General features: G+C 55.6%; 3 protein-coding genes across 3 annotated transcripts; 1 reads left to right on the forward strand and 2 right to left on the reverse strand.

Moving 5' to 3' along the window:
• Window positions 1–3,706: 3,706 nt before the first annotated feature.
• Window positions 3,707–7,150, reverse strand: SPSK_03914 (PH domain containing protein; the record flags this gene model as incomplete). The annotated part of the gene is made up of 1 exon (XM_016730729.1): window positions 3,707–7,150. One exon carries the CDS (start codon window positions 7,148–7,150, stop codon window positions 3,707–3,709), a length of 3,444 nt encoding a protein of 1,147 aa, XP_016586180.1.
• Window positions 7,151–7,895: 745 nt separating this feature from the next.
• Window positions 7,896–8,448, forward strand: SPSK_04594 (uncharacterized protein; the record flags this gene model as incomplete). Its single annotated transcript, XM_016731395.1, has 2 exons — window positions 7,896–8,017; window positions 8,148–8,448. 2 exons carry the CDS (start codon window positions 7,896–7,898, stop codon window positions 8,446–8,448), a joined length of 423 nt encoding a protein of 140 aa, XP_016586181.1.
• Window positions 8,449–10,774: 2,326 nt separating this feature from the next.
• On the reverse strand, window positions 10,775–13,494 carry SPSK_03978 (histone promoter control protein; the record flags this gene model as incomplete). The annotated part of the gene is made up of 2 exons (XM_016730793.1): window positions 10,775–11,084; window positions 11,150–13,494. 2 exons carry the CDS (start codon window positions 13,492–13,494, stop codon window positions 10,775–10,777), a joined length of 2,655 nt encoding a protein of 884 aa, XP_016586182.1.
• Between the last annotated feature and the right edge of the window lie 991 nt (window positions 13,495–14,485).

A 14,485-nucleotide genomic window follows, 5' to 3' on the forward strand; every position in this document is an offset into this window, starting at 1 on the left:
CGTGAGAGGAGGCGAAGATGGTGATGTTGCGAGGGGTGTATGTGTGTGTGTGTGTGTGTGTGTGTGTGTGCGATGAGGTCTATGGTCTTTCTTTGTTCATAGGGTGTTCCCTATCTGGCGTCGCACTCGGGGCGAAACGAACGACTGCGGCCGTTGAAGCAGTTGGGCGATGCAGGCGAGAGTTGATGCGAGTTGATGAGCGATGTGAGAGTCGGCGAAAGGATGATATGAGAAAGGTCATACAAACGTTCACAAGATCGATATTGCACGGGCAGAGATTGGAGAAAGGAAGGCCGGCGTCTCTCGAAAAATAGGCAAGGCTGAGGAGCGACGTCCCTGTCCCGGCCTCTGATCGTCACGTTTCCTCCTTGTTCTTTGATTTTCTTTCTTGCTTTGCGTTGACAGTCGACCAACCATCCAGACGAGAGGATCTACGAGGGACCAAACGGCCCAGCTACAAGTGTCCATTGGCCGACGGACCGGCCTCGGGGTGTCTTTTAAGCGGGGGCTGTACGGGGCATGGACAAGAAAGGGAGAACCTGGAGAGTGTCAGTGCAAGTGAAGTGGTGCTGGCCAGGCCTCTTGATGGATTTGCAGATGTGGTGGTGGTTGGTATTCCATGGTAAGACATAGGGCTCCGTGCATCGTGGCGGTTCCTACACTCCTACTGTCGTCTGTCAGTAAAAAGGCTGCAGCGCAGGGTGTGGCTCTGCCTGGAGTGAGACAAAAATGTGACGACCCACGGGTCCGAAAACAGTGTCTTGCGTGTCCTGGCCGACTGAGACTCGGGGACTTGGATGCACGCCCTAGCCCCGTTCTGGATGCTACCAACCACCGCCAGATATTTCGGGCGCACTCGCGGAGAGAAAGAAAACGAGTGAGAAGCAGGTAATACCTTGGAATTTTCTTCGTTCTTCTTTCTTGCTACTTGTCTACTTGTCTACTTCCCGTTCCACAATCTCTCCACGGCTGGCCAATTTATGGCCACAAGTCGACCTTGGGGTCTTCTATCCTCGGCTCTTCGTCCGTCAACCGCGTTATGTGTATTGTCCGTACTGTACGACAGACGTCCGTGCTCCGTACAGTCTCACTTGGTGTTCTGCTTCCGCTCGGGACAGTGCATGCGGCTGAGAGCCAATAATAGTGACGGGCACGAGTATGACCACCGAATAAGGAAAGACAAAACAGGCGACGTCGTCGAGGATGGCGAGGATGGTGACGACATAGAGGGTATACAAGTGAGTAGCGTACATTGTATGTCACAGACGCGTGGCTGGCGATGCTCCCATTGATCCTCACTCCTCCACCAACGATCGACTCAAGGGTTGGCGTTGCGGCTGAGTGGCCGTCGATCTGCTCGTTTCCCGAGGCGCGGATCACCCGTTCTGGGGTTGCGCGGGACATCCTTTGTGTAGAAGAGTGATAAAAAAGGAAACCTTACCAAACGAAAGGAAAACCAGAGTGCCTCGGCGGCAAAAGCAGCGATGTCCTTGGGTCGATTTGTGCACGTAATCGTTGCTTGGATGCATTGTGCGCTTTGGCCTCCTGGAAGAACTGCGCCGCAGGCCATCGTTGTGTGAAGCTTAAAAGACAAAAACGTACGGCGCAGTGTACAGACGTTGGCCGTCCGTCTTGCATTTGCATTCCTGCGGGTGTTGTGCAAGACTTGGAATTGACCATGACGAGAAGAGGAAAGGATCGTCGCCGACAACTGTTACTAACCGCAAGGCGACAGCACAGCATCTGCGGCATCTACCGTGCATCGACAGTGCATTGACAGTGCATTGAAAGTGCATTGAAAGTGCATCGATGCGAGACGGCACATCTCCCCCAAACGAACCAAAGAAGTCCTAAACCTGGTTGACAAAAACTATAAAAAAGACTGCCTCACTGTATCACGCCCAGTGCTCCTCTCGCGGCCTGCATCCGTAGTTGCGCTCGTTTATTTTTGTTTTCTTGTGTAGACCAATGCCGTGCTCACAGCGGTCCACGATGCGAGGAGGAGATAAAAAAAGAAAACAAAAAAAAAGCTGACAAAGTGACAAAGAAAGAAGAAAAAAAAACAGAACCTTCCCCCCCCCAAAACACGCCTCGTTTTTGGTAGACAGGGAAACCACTGGACCGGCGTGGCAGAGCAATTTCGAATTTGGCCGAGAAATGGATCGACAGGTGGGATTGGCTTTGGGACGTTCCCTCGCCGTCATATACAGCCTTTCCTATTTCTGATTTCCGTTTCCATGTCTCAGACGCTTTCTATTGTGTACCGACCCCTCGGTATTTTTAGCAACGACCACTCTTTGTCATCTTGATGGCGAGGCGAAAGATGCAAGGTGACCATTAAAACGAGTTATTCTTGCATCCCTTCCGTCATGATAATTTTTTGTGGATGTCGTGATTGTTTACTTTCTATGTCTGTGAACGAGAACGCAGCAAAGTACACTGAGAGAGTCCAGCAATTAATTCGCACATGTGAACGAGACAGAAAATGAAAACGGAACAAACATGCATAAATAGGCGCATCTAGTGGGCATGGTGTGTGTGGTTGGTCATTTTCTTCGTACGACGTCGGCAGAAGGAAGACCACAGGACACAACACACAACACAAACACACGTCAGGCCAGGGGCAGATGTTTCTCGTCCTTCTTGGTAATACCGTTCCTGTCCTTCGATTGGTGTCTCGGACATCCCCAATATTGAGACACGAGCTCACGAGCTCACAAGCTCACGAGCTAGGGGAGGTTAGAAAGTACGATGAAGAAAAGCAACGCAACGCGCGAGGACGGACTGCACGACTGCTGCCAATAACGGACAAGTCATGCGCGCTACCCAAAATGCATTGACCGCCTTGACGAAAACACCTACTACTCTCTCGGCTTCTAGACTGCTCTCCATCGGGAATTGTGCAATTGGTAGCATCAAGTGTGGGAGACACAATGCGGAAGCATCCAGCAGCAACATAAATGGTCTTCATCTTCACGACACCGCTGCATCTGAAACTAAATATAAACAAAGTCACGTTCAGTACGGACTCAACCACAAGCACAGCAGGGTCCTTGATCCTTCCCGCCTATGACTTGTTTATTTTCTGTCGTTTTGAAAGGGCCAACCACAGCAACCACAGCAACGCCTCGTATATGCAGCTCCGACCCCTTCGGTACTTCCATTCGTATAAACCCAAGAAAAGTTAAACGAAAGGCCGTGGAACAAAGAGGTGACCAAATATTGATTGACTGCAGCAGACATGCACATGGATGGCTGCTCAAGTTGCGGCTGGATACTTGGGTGTTGGGGGGGATATGAAAGCAATAGTATTGTTGTATATCTTGGTATATGTTTCTTTCTTTGCTTGGAGCTGGCCCTCGGTCTTGCTCACTGCGTGTATTTCTTTCTTGTGCCGACACGAGGAGTCAGCCCCAATCCCCAGAAGCATCAAAAAGCTTCCTTTTCCTTCTTAGCTCCCTGTCAAATGCAATCGCAGGCAATACACAGAAACGTACAGACCAATGTCTCCTCTAACCAAAAAGGACCAAATATCAAAATAAATATATAAAATTACCAAAAACGCCCTGCTGTATTTCATAACCCCCTGTGACTCCCTCCTCCAGCCAGGGTACTTGATGCAGCAAATTCAAAATGACAAATAGACAAAAGACAGAAACCAATGAAAACAAATGCATCGTACAAAATACTGGCATGATATGCCAGATCAACGGCTCTCGGTAGATGTCTTGGGGAACTCGCCGGGAACGTGCAGGTGCGACAGTGTCGTCCCGCTGCTGGTCGTTCGATCGGCCAGCGACGGCCGTGCACCTGCGTTCATCGACTTGGTCGGATCAGCACTGCCGTTGCCAACAGCGGTGAATTCGGCCGATGGCTGCCCCTGCTGTGAGTTGGACCGGTAGACCTGCTGCTCGCGGGCGACGCCGGTGGAATAGCCGTGGTCACCAGTAGCGCCGAGAGCGGCACCACCAAGAACACCACCTGCCACACCGCCCGGCACGGCACTGCTGCTGTCAAAGGCCTTGCCGCTGCCCGTTCCCGTGGCGGTGCCCGTGGCGGTGCGGTCGGCCGAGGTCACAGCGTTGTTGGTGTTGTCTTTGCTGTTGTCGCTCTTCTCGTTGATATTGACAAACATGGGAATCACGGGCGCCACTGTGGCGGGGGCCTGCTGTGCTTGGGACGCCAGGGCGGCCTGGGATGTGCCCGCTGCCGGCTGTGTCGACTGTGCCGGCTGTGCCGGCTGTGCTGGCCGTTCTGTTGGAACAGATCGCTGCTGCTGCTGCTGCTGCTGCTGCTGCTTCTGCTGCTGCACCAACAACAGCTGGTGGCGCTGCTGCTCTTGCTGCTCACGCAGGCGCTGCTGGTCCAGGCGGAGCTGCTCCTGCTGGTCCCGCAGTTCTTGCCATTCGCGCTCGGTCTGCTCCTTTTGCGCCAAAAACTCTCGCTGCTCTTGCTGCTGGCGCTGTTGCTGCGGGGCATCGTAGGCAGACTCGGCACCGTAGGCGGCACCAACACCCGCCAAAGCCCCCGCACCGGCTGTGACACCATACGCACCGTAATTGCTATTGTAGTTGTTGTCATAGTTGTCCGGCGCCATGTCGTGCTGTTGACTGCCCGGGACCTGGCCTGCCGCAGCGATCACGCCGTAGTCGGAGCCCGGCGCGAGGGAGACGGCAGGGACACCCGCCGTCGCCGCCGTATCAGAGGGGCCCAGGTGGCCATAGGTGGAGTCGGCAGCGGTGGCGGAGCCGCGCTGCGAGCCCGAACCACCGGCGCTGGTGGGTGAGACTGGAATACCGGCGGCTTGCACCTCCAGGCCCCGCTGCGCATTTACCTGGAGGTCCGACGGAAAGCGACCGCCCTGGGATGGGCGGCGGGAGGGGCCGGAGGACGCCGCTGACTGGGACCGATACTGGGAGGAGACACCCGTAGCCGGGGTCTGTATCTCGTTCGCAGTGCCACCAATGATGCCAGGATCGGTCTGGTCCACCACGGACGCCTGCGCAGGGGGTGCGCCAATGCCAGCAGCACTGTTACCCGGTTGATCGGCAGGGCCGGCGGTTTGGCCGGCCGTGGCATCCTCGGCCGCTTTAGCACCGGCTGCGGCTCCCGCCATGGCCGCCGGCGAGTTCACTGCAAAGGGCTCATCGTCGTCCTCGTTGACGACACCGTCGCTGCTGTAGGTGTGCTGGGACGCGCGGCTGATGCTGCGGGTGTGTTGCATCTGGTGGCCACGGGCAAAGTTCTCCCGCTCCTGTGGGGTCTTTTCGGTCAATACGTACAGGTCGTCGAACCAGGCCATCATGGTGTCGAAGCTCTCGGCGCGGAAGACCCAGGTGTGGCCGCGGTGCAGCCCCCCGGTCTGGCGGCCCTTCAAAACAAACTTGCTCGACGAGGCGCCCTCGTTGGAGTGCGAGCCCAGCTTTTGCTCCGGGAGGTACAGGGACATGACAGGTGCCTGCATCTTGTCGGCAGACTTGAACTCGTGCAGGTGGGTGGGCGAGAGCACGTACCACCCCGCGGTGTAGCTCTTGAGGTACTTGCTTTTGCGCTCCAGCAGACCGGCGCGGATCTCCTGGCAGGCAAAGTGGTTCTGGCCGGGGTAGGTAAGGAACTGGAAGGAGCGGATGGGAATGTCCGGGCCGATGAACTGGTCGCTGCCGCGGATGAATGTCAACCACTCCTGGTCCTTGGGCATGGCAATGGGCCCCTCGCGCAGCTCCTCGGTGGTGTTCCAAGTGGCGTCGGCCTCGCGGCGCAGGATGCCCACATAGGCGTTGTAGGACTTTTGAATCTCGCCCACGACAATGGACTCGAGCTCGCGGCCCGACTTTTCCAGATTGAGGAAGGCTTGGTGCAGGTAGTTCTCTTCCTGGATCTGGCGCTCCAACTGGCGATCGGCCAGAAGGCGCAACAGGTACGGGTCCTGGCGGCCGGTCGTCACGGACGAGTCGAGCTCGGCCTGGCCCAGGTTGTCCTGGAGGTTCTTGACGGCCTTCTTGGTGGCGTCCATCTCTTTGTCGACGTTGTTGCGAAAGTCACCCGAGATGTTCTTGATCTCCTTGATCTTCTGGCTCAGGTCAGTGCGCAGGCCCGTGAGCGCGAGGATGACGTCCTCCTCAACGTCGCGCGCCTTGACGGCCTCGGCAACCGCCTGTTTGTGGAAGTTGCGCAGCGTCTGCGAGGCATCGTCGAGGCCACCGGTCGTCATGAAACCGGGTGGGAGAATCGTGCCATTGAGCGTGGTAGCCAGTCTCTGCACGGACTTGGCGCGCTGTTCGTAGTGGTTCTGGATCTCGCGGTGGTAGGAGATGAGGTCCTTGAGAATCTTGCGCCAGGCTTGGAAGCGGCCGGCGAGCACCTCGGTCGGGTTGCCCTTGGTTGGGACAGGGCAGTAAAAGGCGCTGTTGGACTCGTCGCCGTCGCTGCGGCTCTGGAGGGCCAGGCTGCGCACGCTGCCAGCCTTCATGCTGCGACGGCTGCTGCTGCGGTGCAAGCTCGACGCGCGACGCAGAGACGACTTCTTCTTGAGCGTGTTGGACCGGGTGGGCAGCTGCGTGCTGGTGCCGCTGACGCCGCTACCGCCGCCGTCGCTAAACGCGCCGCCGTCTCCGTCCAAGATGGAGCTGCCGCGCTGGCTCGCATCCCAGTTCTCGTTGAAGCGGCCGTTCACCGCGGCCATGGTGCTGTGGTTGTGGTTGGCGTTGGCACCGCCAATGTCGCTGGCGCCTTCGATGGCGTTGCTGGCGCTGTAGAAATGCTGTTGCTGTTGTTGGGCGGGCGAGTCGCGGCCGCCGGTTGCGAGGGTCGAGGAGGGAATGTGGTGGGTTTGCGATGCGGGCGTCGCCTGGGGAGCGGCGGCCTGCGCGTTGGCCAAGGTGTTCTGGTAGGTCTGGTTGTCGTCGGGGGACAGCGCGTGTTGGGTGGAGGGCATAAAGTTCTGGCTGTCGGTGTAGGGCGAGCGGGCGGGCATGTGGGACGGCGCGGCGTACGAGTGTGGTTGCGCCTGTGCAGCTTGCAAGTACGGCTGGTTAAAGTAGCCGCTGGCGTTCGGACCCGCGCCCAAGGAGTTTGCGGTTGCTGTCGACGGGCCAGGCGCACTGCCCACGATGGGACCCGCGCCTGCGCCAGAGCCACCTGGGTGGGCCATTGCTGTGCAGGAACGGTACGCGGCGAGCAATTGCGACGTAATTGCTCCACAGGCAGCAAAGTAAAAGTCGAGAAAGCGACGAAAAAAACGACAAAACGACAAAGCGAAACGGAAACGAAATGACGACCAAAACAATAAACAGTAAACAGCAGCAATTGACGAGCAACGGCGCGCCGGTTCCCAAATATAGATTGCTTCAACGAGACTGGAGAACGGAGCTTTTGGGTGTGGTTCGTTTACCGGGAAAGCGAAACTGACTTCTGCCTGGGCCGCCCTGCGTTCGAAGGAGTGTTTATTCGGTTTTGCAGGGGTCGTGCGGAGCGAGAGACGCCTCGAATTCTCCGCAATACTCGTCAGCTTGCAATGGCTGATTTTGCTGTGTCTTCGGGGACGAATCGATTTGTCGAGCAATGGCAATGTACAGCTTGAGAGGCGGTCAAAGGGTAGCAGGCAAAGTGCACTTGGGACCAGGAAGAGAAACAATAGAAAATGGGCGAACAAAAGTCGCTCAGACGGGACGGATGCCAACAGCGCGGGAAACAGCCGAGACACAAAAGGAAGAACGAAAACACCGACCAGGGTGTGCGAGGGTGGATGACGGCAGAGACGGTCGACGGTGGGTGTTCACGAAAAATGAGAGAAAGGGACGGCGAGACGCTGCGTCAGATAGAATGTCGTGTTGTGGAGTGGAGGAGGGAAGACGAAGAAGGCAAAAAGGGGGAATCGTCGACAAAGGATAGGGAGAATGGAATACAAGTACAAAAAGGACGGAATTGGCCTGCAAGGGGAGGAACGACGGAAGTTTGAGAAGAAATCGGGAAAGGGCGTAAACCAGAACGATACGAAGACACCAAGAGGGGCTATGATGTAAATTGAAGGCAAGAGCTCTTGGAGCAAGTTGTGTGGGTGGTGGCTTGTATGTCGTATGTGAGTGGTGCAGAGGAGATAGGGTACCTAGGTACATATCCCGAGTAGTGTGTGCGCCGTGTCTGCGTAGGCGCGGACAAGACAAGTTCTCGGGCAAGAGCGATGGGCAGATGTGGGGTTCTTTAGGTCTAACAGCCCAACAACACTTGCTCGCAGAGAAGGCGCAAACCGTCGAGAAAGCTGGAGATGGCAATGGTTGCTGGCGATCGCAGTTGCTTCTTTTGCTTGTGCAAGCTGTGCTGGGCGATCTTCGGATGGGGAAAGAACGACAAGCAGACCAGCTCCACTTACCCACCAAAGCTCGGTGCAGTCCAGCAAGTGCCCAGCAAACCGATGTTTGGCATGCCGACGAGCGTATTGGTTTCTCTTGAGTCCTCTCAATCGATCGGCTGGGATGTTGTCCCTCGTCCGGGGAGCTTAGCGCAAAAGGCAGACGAATATCTCGTCGGCGTTACCTTTTATTCCCTTCTTGATAGTTGGTTCTGATTAAGCGGACTTGCGGGGGGTTCCTTCTTGTACGACTTTGGGGGCATTAGGGCCCATAGGCATAGGCCCAAAGTCTACTGACTGGGCCTGTGGGTGCCACTGAGGGGTCAGAGGGTCCAGCTCTGCATCCACTAAGACCTAATCCGGTCGCTGCGCCATTGAGAGAGAGGCCATCACTGACGTCTTTTTGCTTTTCTTTTGCTTTTTGCACACTCCGAGAGCATCCGTGAGGTACTTACGACCAGGCCTGGGAGCTCGCTTTTGACGATCGCATGCAGGAACAGGTGAAAAGCACGAAAAACAACAAGAATCAAGTGACTTGGCGCTTTTCGTTGACCCGGATCCGCCATCATCCGGCGACTTGATGTTGATAGTCGTTTTCCTCTTGTGGCTGCTCACGACATTGCTGCAGACACGCTATTGGCGCGCGATGGCAACAGGGCGGGTCGCCGGCCTGCGAAAGCCCACAATAAAAAGGACGGAAGACCAAGGAAACAGACGAGACAGAGAACCACTGAACACACGACGACAAACCAGGAAAAACACACAGCCACTGTCAATGACGTTATTTTGCGACTTGTTTTCGGTTCTCGTCGCTTTCTCTCTTCTCACCACAAATGTCCCCATAGAGCAGAGTGAAAAAGGCCCAAGCTTACTTACATTCTTCTTACAAAGAGAAGAGGCAGAAAAGCCAAGTTACCGTACGGATCCTAATGCTCGCGATCGGGGTAATTTGACCAGAGAATGGTCCACAGCTGCATCTTTAGAAATGGGAAACAAGGGGACGATGCCCGTGGAATACGACTGGCATCAGGTCTGGCCGTTTTGGGGAGTTTGTGGCAACCGGCAGGACATCGACACAAGAGCCATGGAGCGGCCGCTCTGCGTGTGTCAATGTGATACCTACCGATTCGAACAATGAGCATATTGTCTAGAACATCGCATCCTTGTGGCCCCGTCTTGTTTCGGGTGCGACCCGAGAACCCTTTCTGTCCTTCCAAAGGCTATGACCTCATTTTCAATATGGAGAACGTGCAAAAACGACGATCGTATCAGGCACAGCCCAACCAGCCTAGCTGAAGAACAAGTTACGACCAGACGACGTAGCACGTAGTACACACTAGAGGCAGTGCCCTATCCAATAGGCGTCGTGGCGTATAAAACGAACCAGGAACTACGACGTACTGCAACGCGAGATGGTTCCATGTTCCGTCTTGCTCGGCTCGGCCACTCCCTGCGAGGCCAGTGTTGCCAGTCAATCCAGCGAATGCTCATCCTTCTTGTCGGGTTGTTCTTGGCAGGCTGTCGTCGCCGACCTGCGTAATCATTGTTTGGCGGCTTTGACGGGGGGCGAAAATTGGAAAGGCCGCGACAACCATAACCATAACCGGGTTTGGTATTGCCGTCATAATTTGCCTTGTATTAGAAAGAAAAGGAAAAGAAAAGAAATGTCCTACGGCGGCGGGTGGCCTTGCAGCCTTCATTAAACCGAGACAGCAAAGAAGCACCTGCGTTGACGACTGCCTGTTTTTACTGGCGATGTGACCGCGACTTCACAATATGCATTCCGTCAATTGTAGCATCAATCGGTTTGGTCATCCAAGACTGCTGCAATTCGTGTGATTTTCTGTTGATTGTTGTTTGATGAAGCCCTACTCCCACCTGCCCGGATACAAATGCTGCCCAAACCAAACCACGAGCACGTCAACACAATCAGACCAAACCAGGCTGTGCCTTTTCCGTCCCGTCTAATACCAGTCATGACAAAACAAAACATAAAAAAGGTCCCTCGCCTCAAAGGACACACAAGAAATGGCATGTAAAACAGCTGCCTCTTCGTTTTCTCCTTAAACGCCGTCACAACAAGATAATCGGGCAAGGGATAATCCGTCGTACAAAAATGCTCCGCTCAAAATACAAAAGAAGGGGCCAATAGAAACCAACAGTACCGACAAAAAGGGACAGCACACAAGTGGTAGCACGATGCTATAAACCCTCCACAGAAAGGATATTCCCATCCCATTCAACCGTGTCCACAACCGGTGGGTTGGACAATGCAATCATAATGTCATAGGGCAGCCGCCTGTGCCAAAGCACAAAATGGTTGCGCAGAACAAAGAAAATGATAAACTATAAAAATGAGGTAAAGGAAAGAAGAAAAGAAGAGGGCAAGGCAACGTGCCCTGTTCTCTACCAGACAGCTGAGTAGCACTAGAGATCAATAGCCATGCTGGTCGAGAACGGCGAGCTCGTGTCGACATTGCTGTCCGCGGCCGCTTTGGCCGTCTTGGCTGCCTTCGCTTTCGTCGCCTTGGTGCCGTCTTGTTCGGCCTTTTCACGATCGCGCTGCTCCTTCTCGACCTTGGTCATGCGAGGACGGCGGTATGTGGTGCCGCCGCGCGAGCCTGGTCCGCCGCCACGCCCCGTCGTAGACCGGCCAGCCGCAGAACGACCAACGGCAGACCGGGCACCGCCGCGTCCTCCGCGGCTGCCGCGGCCGCGCTTTGCGGGTGTTGTGGCTCTGTGCAACGTTAGTATGCTTTGTATAGTAAAGAGACTGTAAAAAAATAAAGAAGAAACACATACCCTTCCTCAGGCTTCTCTTCCTCGGGAACAAGAGGGCCAGAGTACACGAAAAAGCCATCACGACTGGCGGCTGCCTGCTCTTCCCACAGCATCTCAGAGTCGTCAACAAAGTCGTCGTCGCGGTCGTATTCATCCTCCTTGAAGGTCCGCTTCTTGCGAGCAGGTTTCGCGGGCGCATCTTCGATGCCACTGGCATTAGCCGTGGCGTTGCCATTGTCAGCGCCAGCACCGTTTTCCTCGTTGCTGCCTTCGTCGCCCGACTGCATGTCGTCCGTCATCTCGTCGCCTGATTCGCGGCCGGAACCGTTTCTCTCGAGGGCGGCTGAAGCGGCGGCAATCCGCAGCTTGCGATCCCGGTGGGCAGCTAGACGCGGGTGCAGCGCATCCCAGCCGAACTGATTTTCGGCCAGGCGCATAAAGTTGATGTACGTGTTGCTCTCGCCCTGGACTAGCGGGATGTGCAGCACAATTGACGGAACAACGTTTTCTTCACCAGGCATCGCCTTTCCAAAGTCGAGAATCGACCGCTCCGGCTCGCTGCCGGCAAGCAGAGGCGAGGCGTCCGGAACAGCGAGAGCACCTACAGCGTCACCCTTTGCAGCGGTGAGCTTGGGAGACGAGGCGGCACTCTTCTTTCCGCCCCGCTCTTGCTGGAGGATGGAAGCAAACTTCTTGATATGCGGGGCATTGTTGGCAGGCGCCGCGGACTCCGTGCCGGACATCACAACATCCTCTGAGTTCGCCACCGTCTTAGGGTCCGATGCCTTAGATATGGTTGACGTTTCCGGTGAGCTTGGTGCGGAAGCCTCTGTGGCAGCAGCCGACTTGGTGCTAGCTTTGCCGGCAGCCTTGGCAGCACTCTTTGCTGTGGCCTTGGCTGTCTTAATGGCGGCCTTGGCAGCTGCAGCAGCTTTCTTCTCTGCCGCCTTTTCGGCCGCCTTTTCAGCCTTTTCAGCGGCTTTCTCGGCCTTTTCGGCGGCCTTCTCAGCGGCCTTGGTCGTCATAGGCTTCCCAGACGCCGTCTTGGCCGCTGTAGGAACAGGAGGTGGCGGAGGTGGCTTGCTGGACTTGCTCAGTCCTTGTGCGTCTTTCTTCGCGGCCGACTTGGCATCCGCAGAAAGTGCTGCATCCGAAGGCGGTCTCGAAGCATCTGCCAACGACGATATCGTCGCCATAGGGGGTGCTGCCTCTGACGATGCAGATTTGGACTTCGGTGCGGCCTGAGGAGAAGGCTTTGTAGAAGATGAAGGCGTTGGCACGGCGAACGTGCGCATCGGAGGTGCCGGGGATGGCGATGGAGGAAGAGAAGGGACGTTTTCTCTGTACCGGGAAACTGGTGGGTTATTCGAGGACGTCGTAGCAGCAGCGACCGACATGGAAGGCGGTGAGTGTTGGCTGGCTAAAGCAAACTGTCCGACAGGTGAGCGATGTGTCGAGGGTGCCGGGTCGACGAGACTGGCAATTGATGGCGATGCGCTAGCACGGTTTGTTGTGACATGTGACGGGGCACGCGGAGAGCCCAGTGGCCCAGTGCCGTAGGGATCGCGCGACATCATTGTCTCACGAACTGGGTCGTACGTCGAAGAACGCACAGGGTCATAGCTTTGTCCGATAGATCGGACAGGCGTTGTAGATGTAGTCGCTGGCTGGGATGGGCGCGGTGGCGAGTCGTCGGCATTTAAAATGCTCATCATTGAGCTCGGAGGATGCTCCCGCTTCGGCATTTTGTCGATCATAGTCAATGGCGGTTGGCGCGGTTGCTGGTGTAGAATAGCAGATGGGCCAAGAGAGCGTGGTGCCGGGCGAGAGTCAATGTCCATGCGCATGGACGTCAGCTCGTGCTTAGGCTCGAAGTGCATGTTGGCTGACGAAGACCGCGAAAGGCCCGTCGAGCCGACAGTTTCGTTTGCATCGGAGCCAGTTGCGCGCTTCTTGCGAGCCATAGGTGGTGCGCTCGGGTCCCGAGGTTTGCGAGGCCGCTTTAGCTTGTCGACACCGGATCCAGAAGCAGTCGCTGTTGCCATTGCGGGATTTGTTCCGTCTGCTGCCTTTTTTGCGACGGTGGTGCCTGGCTTCCGGCCGGGCTTTTTCCGAGGCACGCCATCTTTGGTAAGGCGAACGCCTTCTAATGAAAAGTCTTGAGCCTGGCCGCCAGGCTGCTGTGGGCTTTGTTGAGGGACCATTTTGAAGCTGGCTGCAATGGGGGCGTTGAAGGAGGTGCGTCGTTGATTCGGTCTTGGGGGCGAGCCGGGCTCGGACGGGGAGCCGGAGGGCAAGGAGGATAGGTCGGGTGAAGAGCTATATTGGGCTGTGGACATGTTCAAATCGCGGATGGGGGTGGCCATAACCGTGCAGCATCTGCCGCCTCGCAGAGAGCGCTCTGCGCAATCGGAGACGCGACACGAACAGCTACTTTGGAGCTGTGTGCGGCTGCCTGGGCGTCGCCAACGTATGTGGGCAGAAACCAGGAGCGTTGGTGTCTTCCTGGCCAAATACAAGCATCAACGAGAAAATGCTACAAATTGGCGGTCGGCAGCGGCCTGCTTGCTCCGCTGGGGCGCGACGACGAGACAAGTGCGCAGATGGCGTTTGGAGTTTGGCGTTGGTCGAGATTTGGCGATCTTAGTTGTGGACCAATCAGGATTGACTATTGCGCTAGACAGGTTCGCGGTTTGGCTTCGTTTCAATCGCTATTTGGCAGCTTTCTCGACCCTTTCGTTGTCCAAAAAACAGTTGAAAAACGCTGTTCTTTAACGATTGCGAAAAGGAAAGGGTCAAAAACACAAATCGTCGCACAATAAGAATAAAAGAAGACGCGTGATACTATCGCTCAGTCAATGAATAGGGTATGTAGTGATAATCGTAATTGAAATTGGCGACAAAAAAAATCCCAGTGCAAAAACCGGTGGTGGTTGCGGGTAGACACTGGTGTGTCTATTTCGGGAAATGTGGTGGTGCAAATCGACTTGCGAATAGCTTCAAAAGAGCGGGCAAATGTCGCTTTGTTGGTGTGGTGTGGGAAAATGGCCAAAAGCAACTTCAACGTAGTAGCGTGGCGGGTGGAAATGGCGTGGAGCAGGTGACGGAATCCGACGTAGACGAATTGCGGCAAACGAATGGTGACGTTTTGGTGATGGTTGCGATACAGAAAAGGGTGCGAATCGATGAGAAAAAGAAGCCAAAAGAAGAGCGAAAGAAGGCAAAAATCGATCTTTTGGGCAGATTTTGGGTGTGTCGATGGAAAGGAAAGTTGGTGATAGTTGTGTGGAAGAGAGAGAAAGAGAGAGTAGGAGCGAGGGAAAAGAAATGTGGTGAGAGGGGGCCGAAAAAGTCAAG

This window comes from Sporothrix schenckii (assembly GCF_000961545.1).
Source record: "Sporothrix schenckii 1099-18 chromosome Unknown Cont47, whole genome shotgun sequence".
Classification (NCBI taxonomy): domain Eukaryota; kingdom Fungi; phylum Ascomycota; class Sordariomycetes; order Ophiostomatales; family Ophiostomataceae; genus Sporothrix; species Sporothrix schenckii.